The sequence below is a fragment of the Heloderma suspectum genome, chromosome 6, assembly GCF_057233095.1.
Source record: "Heloderma suspectum isolate Gila_16-S chromosome 6, 16-S_ref, whole genome shotgun sequence".
NCBI classification, from domain to species: Eukaryota; Metazoa; Chordata; class Lepidosauria; order Squamata; family Helodermatidae; genus Heloderma; species Heloderma suspectum.
The window spans coordinates 51,338,728-51,351,953 of NC_139463.1; the positions used below are offsets into that span (position 1 = coordinate 51,338,728).

At 51.7% G+C, this 13,226-nt stretch overlaps 1 protein-coding gene across 2 annotated transcripts in view; it reads left to right on the plus strand.

Moving 5' to 3' along the window:
* LOC146340845 (PH and SEC7 domain-containing protein 4-like) overlaps positions 1-13,226 on the plus strand; it is a 32,062-nt gene that overhangs the window by 12,903 nt on the left and 5,933 nt on the right. For both annotated transcript variants that reach the window (XM_084804272.1, XM_084804273.1), the window contains 7 exons: positions 329-770; positions 2,349-2,543; positions 3,160-3,240; positions 5,602-5,714; positions 7,143-7,201; positions 7,556-7,645; positions 8,753-8,796. In XM_084804272.1, coding sequence (XP_084660398.1) covers positions 329-770; positions 2,349-2,543; positions 3,160-3,240; positions 5,602-5,714; positions 7,143-7,201; positions 7,556-7,645; positions 8,753-8,796 — 1,024 coding nt within the window. The remainder of the gene's footprint in view (positions 1-328; positions 771-2,348; positions 2,544-3,159; positions 3,241-5,601; positions 5,715-7,142; positions 7,202-7,555; positions 7,646-8,752; positions 8,797-13,226) is intronic.

A 13,226-nucleotide genomic window follows, 5' to 3' on the forward strand; every position in this document is an offset into this window, starting at 1 on the left:
TTGTTTGCAGATCCTGGTTCCAGGGGTGAGCCTGCTCCCCAGGCTTGAGCTTATGGGTTCCCATCCCAAGTACAGGCGCTCCTGGGGTGCAGGTGAGCCCCCTTTCCATTCTTTTTAGCTTCTGAAGCTTTAACCCCCAGCCAGGATTCTAGCTGGATCCTTGGTGCCCCTGCTGTGTGGCTCAAGGCCTGTGGAAGCCCCCTGGCCGTGTGGGCTGAGATCTGCCCTCATCCCTGGAGAGTGAGGTAATGCAGAGCTTTGGAGAAGGGCTAAAGAGGGCTGTGGGGCAGGGCCATCGCGCAACTGACTTTTCTCCCTGCTGCCCCAGGTTCAGGTGACTGTGCAGACTTGCCACCAGTGCAAGGCCTGCTGTTTTCCACCTCCAGCACCTCCCTCCTGTCTGCTTTGCTGCAAGAGCCTTGCAAGGCCTGCCCTCCTCACAAGCCTCCGTCTCCAGCAGAGACCAGCGGGACTCCTTGCAGCTTCCCAGCTGCTGCTGCAGAGCAGAGTCTGCGGCAGGAGAAATTCTGGCCACATGTCCCACTCTGTGGCCACCCAGCGCTCTCCTGCGCATGGGTAGCAGAGCCCGAGAGAGCTTCCTGGCTGCAGGAGGAAGTCGCGCTGCTAGATCTGCGCTCGGTCTCACTCGGTGGTGTAGACAGGAAACCGGAGAGCCCGACGGAGGGGCTCGAGATGGTGGACTTGCCCCCTGCGTGTGGCGATGGAGCCCTGCAAGATGAGGAGGGGAAGCCGGAGGAGCAGCCCCCATGGTAGGTTTGCCCAGTGCAGGGTCTCTTGGGGGTCTCCGCCACCTTCTATCTGCTACCCGCCCACAACATCCTCCTGCTGTGGTTAGAAGCTGGGCTTGGGTGAGAGAAAGCAGGCCCGGCCCGGCAGCCATTGGGGGAGGCTTCCTTTGAGTCAGGGAGCTGCTGCTGCCTCGCAGTTTCAGTGGGGCTTAGCTAGGCTGTGTTTTCTGCCTCCGTCCCCTCCCGCCAGAGCCTGCCCTTGTCCATGGCTCCCGGCCCTCGTGGGCTGCTGCAGCTCTCTGGTCTCTGCTGCCCTCGGGGCTGGCTGTTGGCGGGGCAACGAGGCAGTGGACCCCACAGATGCTCCGCTCCTCAGAAAGAGCGCGGGGTGCAGCCCAGCACGAGCCCCACGTGGCTCTGCTCCCGCAGGCGCCTGCAAGGGAGCGTCGCCCCGTCTGGCCAGGGCGGCTGGCAACCTCAGGGGTGCCCCAGCGGTCGCGCAGCAGAGTCAGGAGTCCCAGTCCAGGAGCTGGGCTTCCAAGGCTGATGCACCAGCAGCCCCTCCTCAGATGGTGACATAGGAAGCTGCCCCAGGCTGAGTCAGGTGCCCAAAGGACAGGATGCAGAAAAACACAGACCGAGTCAGTAGAACTCACAGACGGTGTACAGTGGGCACTGTTACTTATAGAAAACGGCAGTACAGTATATTTCAACAATGAGGCATGAGAAACAACTATTTTTGTTGTATTTTATTCATTTAACAGTTTGTAATCTGCCCAGAGAACACTTGTTATTGGGTGGATTAAAATATATATAAACAAGTAAAATGCATAATGGCCAAAAATCACTATATAGGCTGATCATATACAATTGTAAAGCTGAGTCTGAGGAAAGTATGGTAGAATTGTTGTTGTTGACAAGGTCTCTGGATTATATCTCGTTTCAGTACTTCATCAAAGTCAATTTAGGAATGGAATATTTCTCATGGATGGTAGCTGAAAATAACCCTCTGGTCTCTTGTACATCTTTTCCAAAATACTTATTTTCTTATAAAAGAATGTAAATACAACAAATTAATTTAGGCAGGAAGACTTTTTCTGGCAATGCACAAGACTGCCAGTACAAATGAAATACCTGAAGTAAAACATCCAGAATGTCTTAATTAGAAGAACTTCCCCAAAGGGGGTGCAATATTCCCCAGAAGCTGTAATACAGAATAAACTCTGGTGCCCTGAGCTGCCTCCCTCCCTTGGCTCCATCCTCATTTGGCTCCAGCTACCTCATTCTGCCAAGATTTATTGCAAATTCAGGCCTGACGTTCTGAAAGAGCAGGAACCTGCTGTTTTGTCTGGCTTTGGATTGCTGAAGGCCTCTGGATTAAAGACTGGCACCAGCGGTACTCAGTGGCATGAGCAATTAAGTGGAGACATTCCTCTGCGTGCCAGCCCCCCAGACGATGTCCTTGCATCTCTGCCAAGATGCCCCCCAGACGATGTCTGTGTGTTTCTGTGGATCGCAGCCCGAGGAGGCTGAGAATGCTGCCGCGCCTGTCCCAGCCTGCTGCTGATGCTGTGCGCTTTCTCTCCCTCTCCCCGGCAGCTGCCCGGACGAGCTCTCTGTGGAGCCCAGCAGCACGGGGGAGGCCCTGCATGCCAAGGAGCTGGCAGAGCCCGGCAGCGGGCTCTTCGCAAACGGTGCTTCTGGAGACCAGGCAGCAGCAGTGAGGCTGGCGACCCGTCTCTATCGCTTGGACGGGATCAGGAGGTCGCAGGTGGCCGCCTTTCTCCGGAAGAAGTAAGGGGGCAGAATGCCCATGCGCTCTGGAGGCCTCTCTCGGATGGGTCCTGCCATCCCCACCTCTCCTCAGAGACGGGAGCTGCGAGGTTGCCACCAGGACTGTTTAGTCTGGCCCAGCTCTCTCCCTCCTCCACTGGGTTCTTTAATTTCAGCCCTGCTGTCTCCTCTTCTCAGCTGGAAACACATGTCTCTGGAAGAGCTCAAAGGCAGGAGGGTCTTCAGACAAGCCGCATCTTCCTGACCTGGAGCTCTGAAGGACACATGGCCTCTCCAGGCTGAGCAGTAACAGTGCACAGTGCGCCTGTGTTTGCATAGACTGGTGTGGGTTTGCTTGTGCAAGTGAGCAGTGAGGGACCTTTTTTGCCTTGGGAAGAGCAGGCAGCCCTCACCACAAGATTTCCACACACCCCTCGCTGGTCCTCCATAGTCAAGTGTGAACTTTGGGGGAGGCCTGCTGCTACGGGACTTGGGAAGCCCATGAGGAGAATGAGACGACCCCCTGCAAGCCCTGGTGTGAGGCTGGGGAAAGTGAGGCTCCCTGCAAAGTGGCCTCCACAGTGCACGGTGGACCACCTTGTGGGCAAGCTGAGGTTTTCCTGTGTGTTTTCTGCAGCAATGACTTCTGCCAGATGGTAGCTGAGGCATACCTCTCCTTCTTCCATTTCCACAGACAGGCTCTGGACCAAGCCCTGAGGTAATGCTCCTTCAGTTGGATTGCTTTCTATTTTAAAAGTGGAATATCACAGAAGACTGTGGGAGCAAAAGAGGCCAGCCTTGCTTCTCCATGGGAAGGAGTGTGGCAGACATGCCTCCACCTGTGCCCATTCCCAAGCAAGGCCTTTCCTGGCTGTTCTAGTTCCAGCAGCCATTGCTGCAAGCCCTGGAATCCATCTTGGATCAGGCCATGGAGGTGGAGCTCTTTTCTCCAGGGCTTGGTTTGGCCAGCCCCTTCCCCAGGACGGAGCTGGAGCTGCTGGAGTGGGGAGGGGAGGGGGCAGAACTCGGACTCTTCTAGGGTATATTTTTCAGGGGCTACAGAATCAGGCAGAGCCCAGAGCTTCAGGAAAAAGTTCTTGTAACTGTTGGGCATACAACCTGCCCTCTCGACCCTCATCCATCCTGGCTTATTTGAGCTAGCCAGGAGGAATTGGCTGGGTGGATCCAGGGAATGGTGCATGCGTCTCTGCACAGTGGAGTCATGCCCACCGCCTTGAAGGAGGCGGTGGTGCATTCTCTCCTGAAAAAGCCCTCCCTGGAGCCGGAGGGTTACACCAACTACAGCCCAGTCACTGATGCCCCTCTTGGGGGGGAATTGCTTGAGAGGGTGTGGGCTGGGCCATTGCAGACATTCTTGGAGGATATGGATGATCTCGACCCATTTCAGTCTGGGTTCTGGGACAGAACCAGCTTTGGTCACCCTGATAGATGGCCTCTTGTGGGAGAGAGGCAGGGGGAGTGGTGGTACTCTGTTGATCTTGCTTGATCTCTCAGCAGGTTTTGATACCGTTGACAGCAGCATTCTTCTGGATTGTCTCCATGAGCTGGGAACCGGAGGCACTGTGCTGCAGTGGTTCTGCTCCTACTTGCAGGGACAGTTCCAGAAGGAAGCATTGGTGGGCTGTGTCTCGGCTCTCTGGCAATTCTGCTGCGAGGTGCTGGTACCACCTTGTTCCCCATGCTATTTAACATGAAGCTGTTTGGGGCCAGGAGTCACCAGTGTTACAGAGAAATGGAGCTGGGTGTAACATCTGGATCGGGAGAGGCTGTGCATGTTCTGAACCGGTGCCTGGACACAGTGATAAGTTGGATGAGGGCCAACAAACTGAGACTGAATTGTGACAAGACGGAGGCTCTGTGGGTGGGAGGTTTCCAGGTACAGGGGGTTTACCTGCTCTAGACAGGCTCGCACTGCCTCAGAAAGAACAAATCCATAGTTTGGGGGTTCTTCTGGATTCTGGATCATTGTCATCAGAGGCCCAAGTGGCTTCTGTGGCAAGGAGTGGCTATTACCAGCTCTTGTTGGTATGTGAGCTACACCCTTTTTAGGCCAGGGATAGCTTGGCCACCGAAGTCCATGCGTCGGCAATCTCACGTTTAGATTAGTGCAGTGTGCTTTATGAGGGGCTGCCCTCATGCTTGGTCCGGAAGCTGCAGCTGGTGTTGAAGCAACTGCACTGGCTACATGTCAGCTACCAAGCCAAGTCCAAGGTTTTGTTGTTGGCATATAAAGCTCTGAACAGCTTTGAGCCAGGTTGGCTGTCAGGTGGCCCTCCTCAGTAAAGATGGTTGGAGGAGGCCTTGCTGGTGGTGCCACGACCCACAGATCGCCATTGCAGCAGCCAGGAAGTGGGCCTTCTCTGTGGCGGCACCCGATCGGTGGAGTGACGTCTGCCCTGGTATTCCGGAGGCGCTGACTGCAGCAAGCTTCAGGCGCCAATTAAAGGCCCGCCTCTTCGCCCAGGCCTTCTGTGAGGGAGGGAGCTGCCAGTCTGTTTGTTAATTGTGGTACCTTCATCACTTGGTTTTCAAGTTTTTACAAATGATTTATTTCAAGATTTTTTCTTTGCAAACAGCTTAGATATATATTTTTGAATATAGTAAGCGGCATATACATTTATTAAGCAATAAATAATAAAGCGTGAGTGAGGCATGCTGGGGGAGGGGAGCAGACCTCCGTCTGGGTGTCCTGGGGCATGGCCAGGGAATCTCGGGGGAGGTGAGGGATTGCCCCTCTTTGTCCGCCCTCCTGGCTGTCTGTCAGCAGCTGTGGTCTCTCTGTGTGTGTTGAGCAAAGGACAATTTGCTGAGTGCTGGGAAGGATGCAGAGACCACTGTGAAGAGAGGGGGGCCGGGGGGCACCCCCAGCCCCACAACCTCAGCTGGCTTCTGTCTCTTCAGACTGATGTAAAGTAACTGGGAGATGGAAGCAGGCTGAGGGGGCCTCATCTCAGGATCAGAACTTCTGTATAGACCAGCCCTCAGGGGAAATGCGGCCCATGGAGGGCTCCCCAGCCACGTCCATCTCCGGCTCTCGCAGGCTTCTTTCCTACTGCAGGTCCTTCTTGAAGGCGTTTGTACTCACAGGGGAGACCCAGGAGCGGGAGCGGATCCTCCGGCATTTCTCCCGGCGCTATCACTGCTGCAACCCTGAGGCCTCCCTTAGCCCAGGTGAGGTGTCTGATGAGGTGGGCCTCCCCACTCGCGGCTACAGACTCCTTTTCGGGGCACGAGTGACGTTCGCCCTGGATCAGACCTGGAGGCAGCTTGTGCTTTCGCTTACAGCCCCCGTTACTTGGGAGTAAGCCCGAGTGAATATAGTGAGATTTACTTCTGAGTAAGTGTGCATAGGATCAGGCTGTAATTGCATATGAGTAGTTTTGTTTGTGTTTTGACAATGCATTCCCTCCTTCAGTGGTGAGGAATTGAAAGAAGGGATTTAAAGCTGTGATCCTGACCAAAAAGGCTTGCATATATCCATAAGACAGTAAAAGTGCAATTGTACTTTAGTGATGAAATGAAATAAAATAGGATTTTATAAAGTTTGTGTCACCATAAATGCACTAATATAAGTTTTTTAAGAACAAGAAAAAGGCAAGAGCTAATTAAATAATTGATTTAATGTTGATTGGGGCACACATAGGGTTTTAGGATCTTGCCTGTGGGAACAGTATTGCACAACAGTAGCTTACTATATGTTCTTCCTGCAGGTAGCAGAACAGCAGCTTCTCAGCAGTGTTTAAAGGCCCTAAGTGTGAAAGCGGTGTAGTGATCTGCTGTGGTCCACACTTTTCCTAGATGACACAGCTGTTACCTTCCTGAATGCTGCGTGGAATGTTGTGTTGTGTCCTGAGCTCCTGCTGGACATTGCTTGTGATGTGATGAATGACAAGCCACAGAACGTCTTGCAGCTGGATGCACTGTTACATGGTCGTTGTTTCCTAAGAGAGACAACCAGCACGGCTCTTGCCCCCCACAAAGGCGCAGTGGTGCCATTTCAGTGATGGGGCGTGTGGAAGTCCTGCTCTGTGTGTGAGTGGTGTGGCCAGTGAGAAAGCAGTCGCTGTATTTGCCCTTCTCCTTCCTCCAGGGTGATCCACCCCTCAGACTCACCTTTTCCCCACAGGGAGTGCAAGGAACCCCTTCCTCCAGTCTCTCCCCCCTCACACAGACTGCCGTGCAGCTTTTGACTCCCTTATAATGAATAAGCATTGGAGGGAAACTTGGTGGTAGGCAGTTAAAGGCAGTGTGTGTGTGCTCCATCTTTTCCAGGCAACAGGCTTGCATGACTTTGGGTTCTCTGAATTTTGAGGGGGAAAAGAAAATGCCCATCCTGGGCAAGAAGGGCCCTGCATGGAAAAGATCAGTTATGTCTATAATCCTGTCCAGTATATTGTGCTTTCTCCAGTAGAGATCATGGCACACAATGGGAATAGGTGGAAGCCCAACAGGTATATTTTCAGCCTGGGGAAACCCTCTCGGGTTGCCTCCTGTCCTACCTGCCACACCTCCTTCTGGACCAAGGGAGGCGTGACCTGCCTGCTGCGCCTCCCTGCTGCCCCCTCCTCTGAGTGCCTGGGCCTTCTTCTCCCTCCACAGACGCTGTGCACACGCTCACCTGCGCCATCATGCTCCTCAATACAGACCTGCACGGGCAGGTAAGGCCCTGGGAGGCCAGGCAGGGCTCCTGGCGTGCGGCGCGGGCTCTTCCAATGTCTGCGTGGAGAGGCTCAGGCTGTGCAGGCGGGAGAGGGCAGCTGGCCATCTAGGCAGGGGCTGCCTTGGAGAGGGTTCTCGCTTAGGCACGCTGGAGAGCGGATGGCCTCTAGGCCCCTTCCTGCCTGAGGATTGTTCACACTTCGTCTGTGTGTAGGGAAGGAAAAGTGGGGCAGTGGAGTATTGTTTGGGGAGCACAGGATAGATGTTGCAGCATCTGAGGCCTGATGTGCCCCCCTCTACCCCTGCCCCCATCTGCATGTGCCTCCCTTCCTCTCTCCTGCTTGTGGGAGCAGAATATTGGCCGGAGCATGACCTGCCAGAACTTCCTTGCCAACCTCGATGGCCTAAACGATGGCAAGAGCTTCCCCAAAGAGCTTTTGAAGGTATGTGCAGCACACATGTCCCTTCCGTGGCCGAGAGAGGCAGTGTCCTTGGATTGTTTTCTGACATGTGGGGGTGGGAGGGGAGGGGAGACTGACGAAGGCCGGCCCCCTTGTTCTCCTGGGGGTGCTCGGGCTGTCTGGGCTGAGCCTGTCAGCTCTGCCTTCCTCGGGCAAGCGATGGGACCAGATGGCCATCAGCTAGGCAAAGCACAACCTGCCAGTGAGGAGAACATTGGGAGAGCTGGATCAGAACCAGTAGATCCCCTCACGTCTGTGCCCCCCACAGTAGCCAATGAGATGCTGAACAAAAGTGCTCCCAGCTCTTTCCCACAGCAGTGGAGGGAGGGAGGTGTAAACTGACGCATCTCCCTCTCTCCGCCCCCAGTGGTCCCTCATCCCAGTACTCTGTTCCTTGACTGGCAGTAACTCGACCAGAGGCCTTCTGTGAGTTTCCTTCACTGGAAATGACAGAGACTGAAATGGGACCAGCCTCTGGTGGTATTTCAGGTTTACTGTGCTAGCGTGGGATCTCGGAGAGAATGCTGATTTTGTGGCATTTTGTAGGACCCCCATTTATTTTTCAGGAAACCTGAGGCCTTCCCCCCCAGTTTCAAAGCCAGAGCCTGCAGCATTTGGCAGGCTCTGGATCAGGGGCATGTTTGCTCTCCCGACAGGCCATCTGGCCCTGGCCTCCCCTCCCAAAGACTGTGGATTCTTTGGGAACTTAAGGCTTGATACATCCTGCATGCAACTTTGGGGTTCCTGTCCTGTGGCACACTCCCTGTGGCTCACACAAAGTTTCCTCATAGACTCCTCTACTGGAGTGTCCTGGATCTGAGGCCCCTTGGGAGAGGCAGGGGTCTAAAGTCCCCTTTGAGCCCTCCTCAGCCTGGAAGCTTTTAAATAATGAGGGCTGGATATTTCTTCTAGACAGTGAAAGCATAAAAGGCTGGATGTGGGTGGGTGGGAGATGCCCTTGAGGCTGGGCTCTCAGGTGAACTGCTTGCTGCTCTAGCGGGAGGCAGCTCCAAGGTGGGAGTGGGCAGGGGGGGCTTGGGGGTGGGGCAGGAATCCTCTAACATCTTGGCTCTTTTGCTGTCTGTCCAGGCATTGTATTACTCCATCCGCCACGAGAAACTGGAATGGGCTGAGTAAGTAATGGCGACATGCAGGGAGCCTCTGAGGGGGCAGGAGGGAGGACCAAGGCCAGAGGGGGAGGCCAGCACTTTACCTGCCCTCTCTGTTGTTAAGAGGGGGTGGAGTTTTTGAGATCTCTCTCACCATTGGGTGAGTTGCTGTGATGTCATGGGATGGCTCAGCAACATCCCAATGGCTAAAGTGTTTTAAATGTCAAGCCTGGAGGGAGGAGGCTAGCGGATTGCCATACTTGATGCACTGATGCACAGGGTGTCCTTGTTGGCTCCCACATGGGAGATGCCATGTCCCAGGCTACCACGAAGGTTGCACTATGCTGTCACAAGAAAGAAGTAATTCAGACATCCCAGAAGCCATGAAAAGCTCAGGTGAGAGGATGCGTTTGTCCTCCTGGGGCTTCTGTCATCCAGTGGATAAAAGTTAGATATGATTTCCAGATAAAAATGAGCTTCCCCTGTGGGAATCCCATATTCTGATGTGGATTCTCCAGTGGCTGCTGAGCTGTATAGGTTCTTGTGTCATGGAGGCAGTAGAAATCTCCTGCAGCGCCACCTCCTCATTGAGGGGCCTCAGAGCACCAGTTAGTCGGTCTGTTCATTGCAGCAGGGTGGGTGTTTCTGGCCTGAAGGCCACAGTGCTTCGGGGGAAACCTGTTGGGGGTGCGTGGCAGCGGTGGGCTGGGCCAGAGCCCAGAGTGGGTGAAGCTGCAGTTTTTTACTTCAAGCCCCCCCTACCTGTAGCATCCAGACACAAATATACACTTCTTTCTCCCTGTTTCCATTTTCCCTTGCTCATCTTCCCTCTACAGTATCTACACACACTTAATGCTTGTGCGTGCACACACACACACATTTAGTGAGCACACATGGTGCATGCACATGCTTACAGAGGGCACAGAATTTGGCAGCGAGATTGGTTAATGGTACTATTTGTAGATCATGTAACACCTGTCTTATACCACCTACATTTTTTCCCAATTTGTTTCCATGTGCAATTCAAGGTCCTGGTTCTTAAACGTATAACACCTTAAATGGTATACACCTGACAGGCCACCTCCTGCCATGTGAACCTGCCTCTGATTTGTAGTCTTCTTCAAAGGCCTTGTTTTGTGTGCCACTACCAAGAGAGGTTAGGTTCACAACAGGGCCTTTTCAGCACCACAGTACTCCCTCCCTAAGGAGGACAGATTGGCTTCATCCTTTCATAGAATAGCAGGGTTGGAAGGGGCCTACTAGGCCATCGAGTCCAGCCCCCTGCTCAATGCAGGAATCCAAGTCAGAGTATCCCTGACAGGTGGCTGTCCAGCCTCGTCTTGAAGACCCAGTGTGGGAGAGCCCACCACCTCCCTAGGTCATGGCTTCCATTGTCGTATTGCTCTAACAGTCAGGACATTTCTCATTATTTTCAGCCGGAATCTGGCTTCCTGTCACTTGAGCCCATGATTCCGTGTCCTGCACTCTGGGATGATCGAGAAGAGATCCTGGCCTTCCTCTCTGTGACAGCCTTTCAAGGACTTGAAGAGCGCTATCATCTCTCCCCTCAGTCTTCTCTTCTCCAGGCTAAACATGCCCAGTTCTTTCATTCTCTCTTCATAGGGCTTTGTTTCCAGTCCCCTGATCATCTTTGTTGCCCTCCTCTGTACCCTCTTCAGCTTGTCTGCATCCTTCTTAAAATGTGGTGTCCAAAACTGGACACAGTACTCCAGATGAGGCCTAACCAGTGCTGAGTAGAGGGGAACTAGTACTTCACATGATTTGGAAGCTATGCTTCTATTAACGCAGCCCCAAATAGCATTGGCCTTTTTGCAGCCACATCACATTGTTGGCTCATATTCAGCTTGTGATCGACAACAATTCCAAGATCCTTCTCGCTTGTAGTGTGGTTGAGCCACGTATCCCCCATCTTGTCACTGTGTATTTGGTTTCTTTTTCCTAGGTGCAGAACTTGGCATTTATCCCTATTAAATGTCATTCTGTTGTTTTCTGCCAAGCACTCCAGCCTATCAAGATCACTTTGAATTTTGTTTCTGTCTTCCAGAGTATTAGCTATCCCACCCAATTTTGTGTCATCTGGAAATTTTCTCAGCATTCCCTGCACCTCCTCCTCCAAGTCATTAATACAAATGTTGAAGAGCACTGGGCCCAGGACTGAGCCCTGCGGTACCCCACTCGTTACCTCTCCCCAGTTTGAGAAGGTCCCATTGATAAGCACTCTTGGAGTCCGATTCTGTAGCCAACTGTGGATCCACCGGATCGTTGTTTCATCTAGCCCACTTTGAGCTAGTTTGCCCATCAGGATCTCATGGAGCACTTTGTCGAACGCTTTGCTGAAGCCGAGGTATATGATGTCCACAGCATTCCCACATTCCACAAGGGAAGTGACGTGATCCAAAAATGAGATCAGATTCGTCTGGCAGGATTTGTTCTTGACAAATCTATGTTGGCTTCAAGTAATCACTGCATTGTTTTCAAGGTGCTTGCGGATAGATTGCTTTATCATCTTCTCCAGCCTGGACCCTTCAGCCTGGACTTCGCCTTGGCCAGGGGAGTCATAGACCCTCTTTCTGGAGAAGACTGAGCCAAAGTAGGAATTGAGCACTTCTGCCTTCTCTTTGTCATCTGTTATCATTTTGCCATCGTTTAATAGCTGAACCACCATTTCTTTCCTCTGTCTTTTACTATGCACATATCTGAAGAAAAGCCTTGTTGTTGCCTTTAGCATCCCCTACTAACCTCAGCTCGTTCACAGCTTTAGCTTTCCTGACACCATCCCCGCCTTTGTAGCTTGGCCTTCCCTTCACTGCCTATATGTGTCCTTTTTTGTTTTCAGGTCATCTCTAAGCTTTCTGTGAAGCCACATTGGCTTCTTCTGTTGTCTTCCACCTTTTCTTCTTGTTGGAATGGTTTGTAATTGTGCCTTGAGAATTTCCTTTTTTAAAAGCTCCCACCCATCTGGGACTCCTTTTCTCGTTAGCGTCGCTTGCCATGGGACCTTACTGATCATTGTTCTGAGTTTATTAAAATCAGCCTTCCTAAATTCCAGGGTACGTGTTTGGCTACACTTGGCTTTTGCTTCCTTTAGAACCAAGAACTCAAGTACATCATGGTCGCTTTCCCCCAGAGTTCCTGTAACTGCATCTTTATCCATTAAGTCATCTCTGTTGGTTAGGATCAAGTCAAGGAAAGCCAATCCTCTAGTTCCTTCCTCTGCTTTCTGTAGGAGAAAGTTATCCTCCACACAAGTCAGGAATTTTCTGGAGGGGCCATGTTTTCCTAGCTTTAGGCAGGGCTGTAAAGACTGTTTTATTTCAGCTGCCTTTTGATGGGTTTTAAAGTTTTATTCTACTGTCTGAGTGTTTTAAAAATGCCTTGCTTTATTCCTAATTTGATCGTTCTGTTTTAAAGTTGCATGTTTCCTTGGGGACCTTTTTGGGCAGAAAGGTGACTTGTAAATATTGTAATAAATAAATAAAATAAATATATAATGCCATGGTAGAACCCCCCCAATACTATTTTCTGAAACCACAGTGCTGGTAAAAGTGAAAGCACCATCCAGCCCACAGAACCAGTCTAGGAAGATACCATGGCTGCTGGTATCAAAGGCGGCTGCAAAATCAAGCAGAATCAACAGGGTTGCACTCCCCGCCATCCCCCCCAGACAGACCAGTGTCAAACCCATATCTCATCTTTGACTATGTTACTATTATTGCTATATTCAAGTATTTGCCATTTCTGTGATGATTAAGAGCTCTATACATAACAACATAACATTACAGAAGGCATTAATTTGTGTTAATCCGGTATGTAAAATCTGATAATTTGAAAAAATTGTCAGTATCCTAAAAAATACTGTAGCCAGTGTAGTGTAGCAGTTAGAGTGCTGGACTGTGTCTGAGGAGACCTGGATTCAAGTCCCCACTTCGCCATGAAGCTCGCTTGGGGGCCTTGGGCCTAGTAACGGACTCTCTGACCTCCCTCCTGGGATTAAGTGGGAGGATAAAATGGAGAGGAGGAGGACCATGGCAGCCGCCTGGCGTTCCTTGAAAGAAGGGGATATAAAGGTAACAACAACAACAACAATAAATCATCCTCACCATCATCATTCTGAGCCATTTCGGAACCAATGCCATTATTTTGGATTTTGGCAACAATACTGCTCATTTTTTTTCTTCCATCAAAGGCAGGCTGCAAACAGTATAAATTGGCACTAGAAACACCAAATACTACATGTTTGGTTAGTTTAGTTTTCCTAAATAACTGGGCCCAAAGGGTCATTATGTGTCATTATGGACCTCCTAGGGCCACACCTGCCCAGTTATTTGGAAGTATGAGAGAAGGCGCCTTTGATGACAAGAAAAACCTGAGCTACCAGACTGCAGTGGAGTTGATAAACTTGCTGTATGAACCTGTCTGTGCAGGGACCTGAG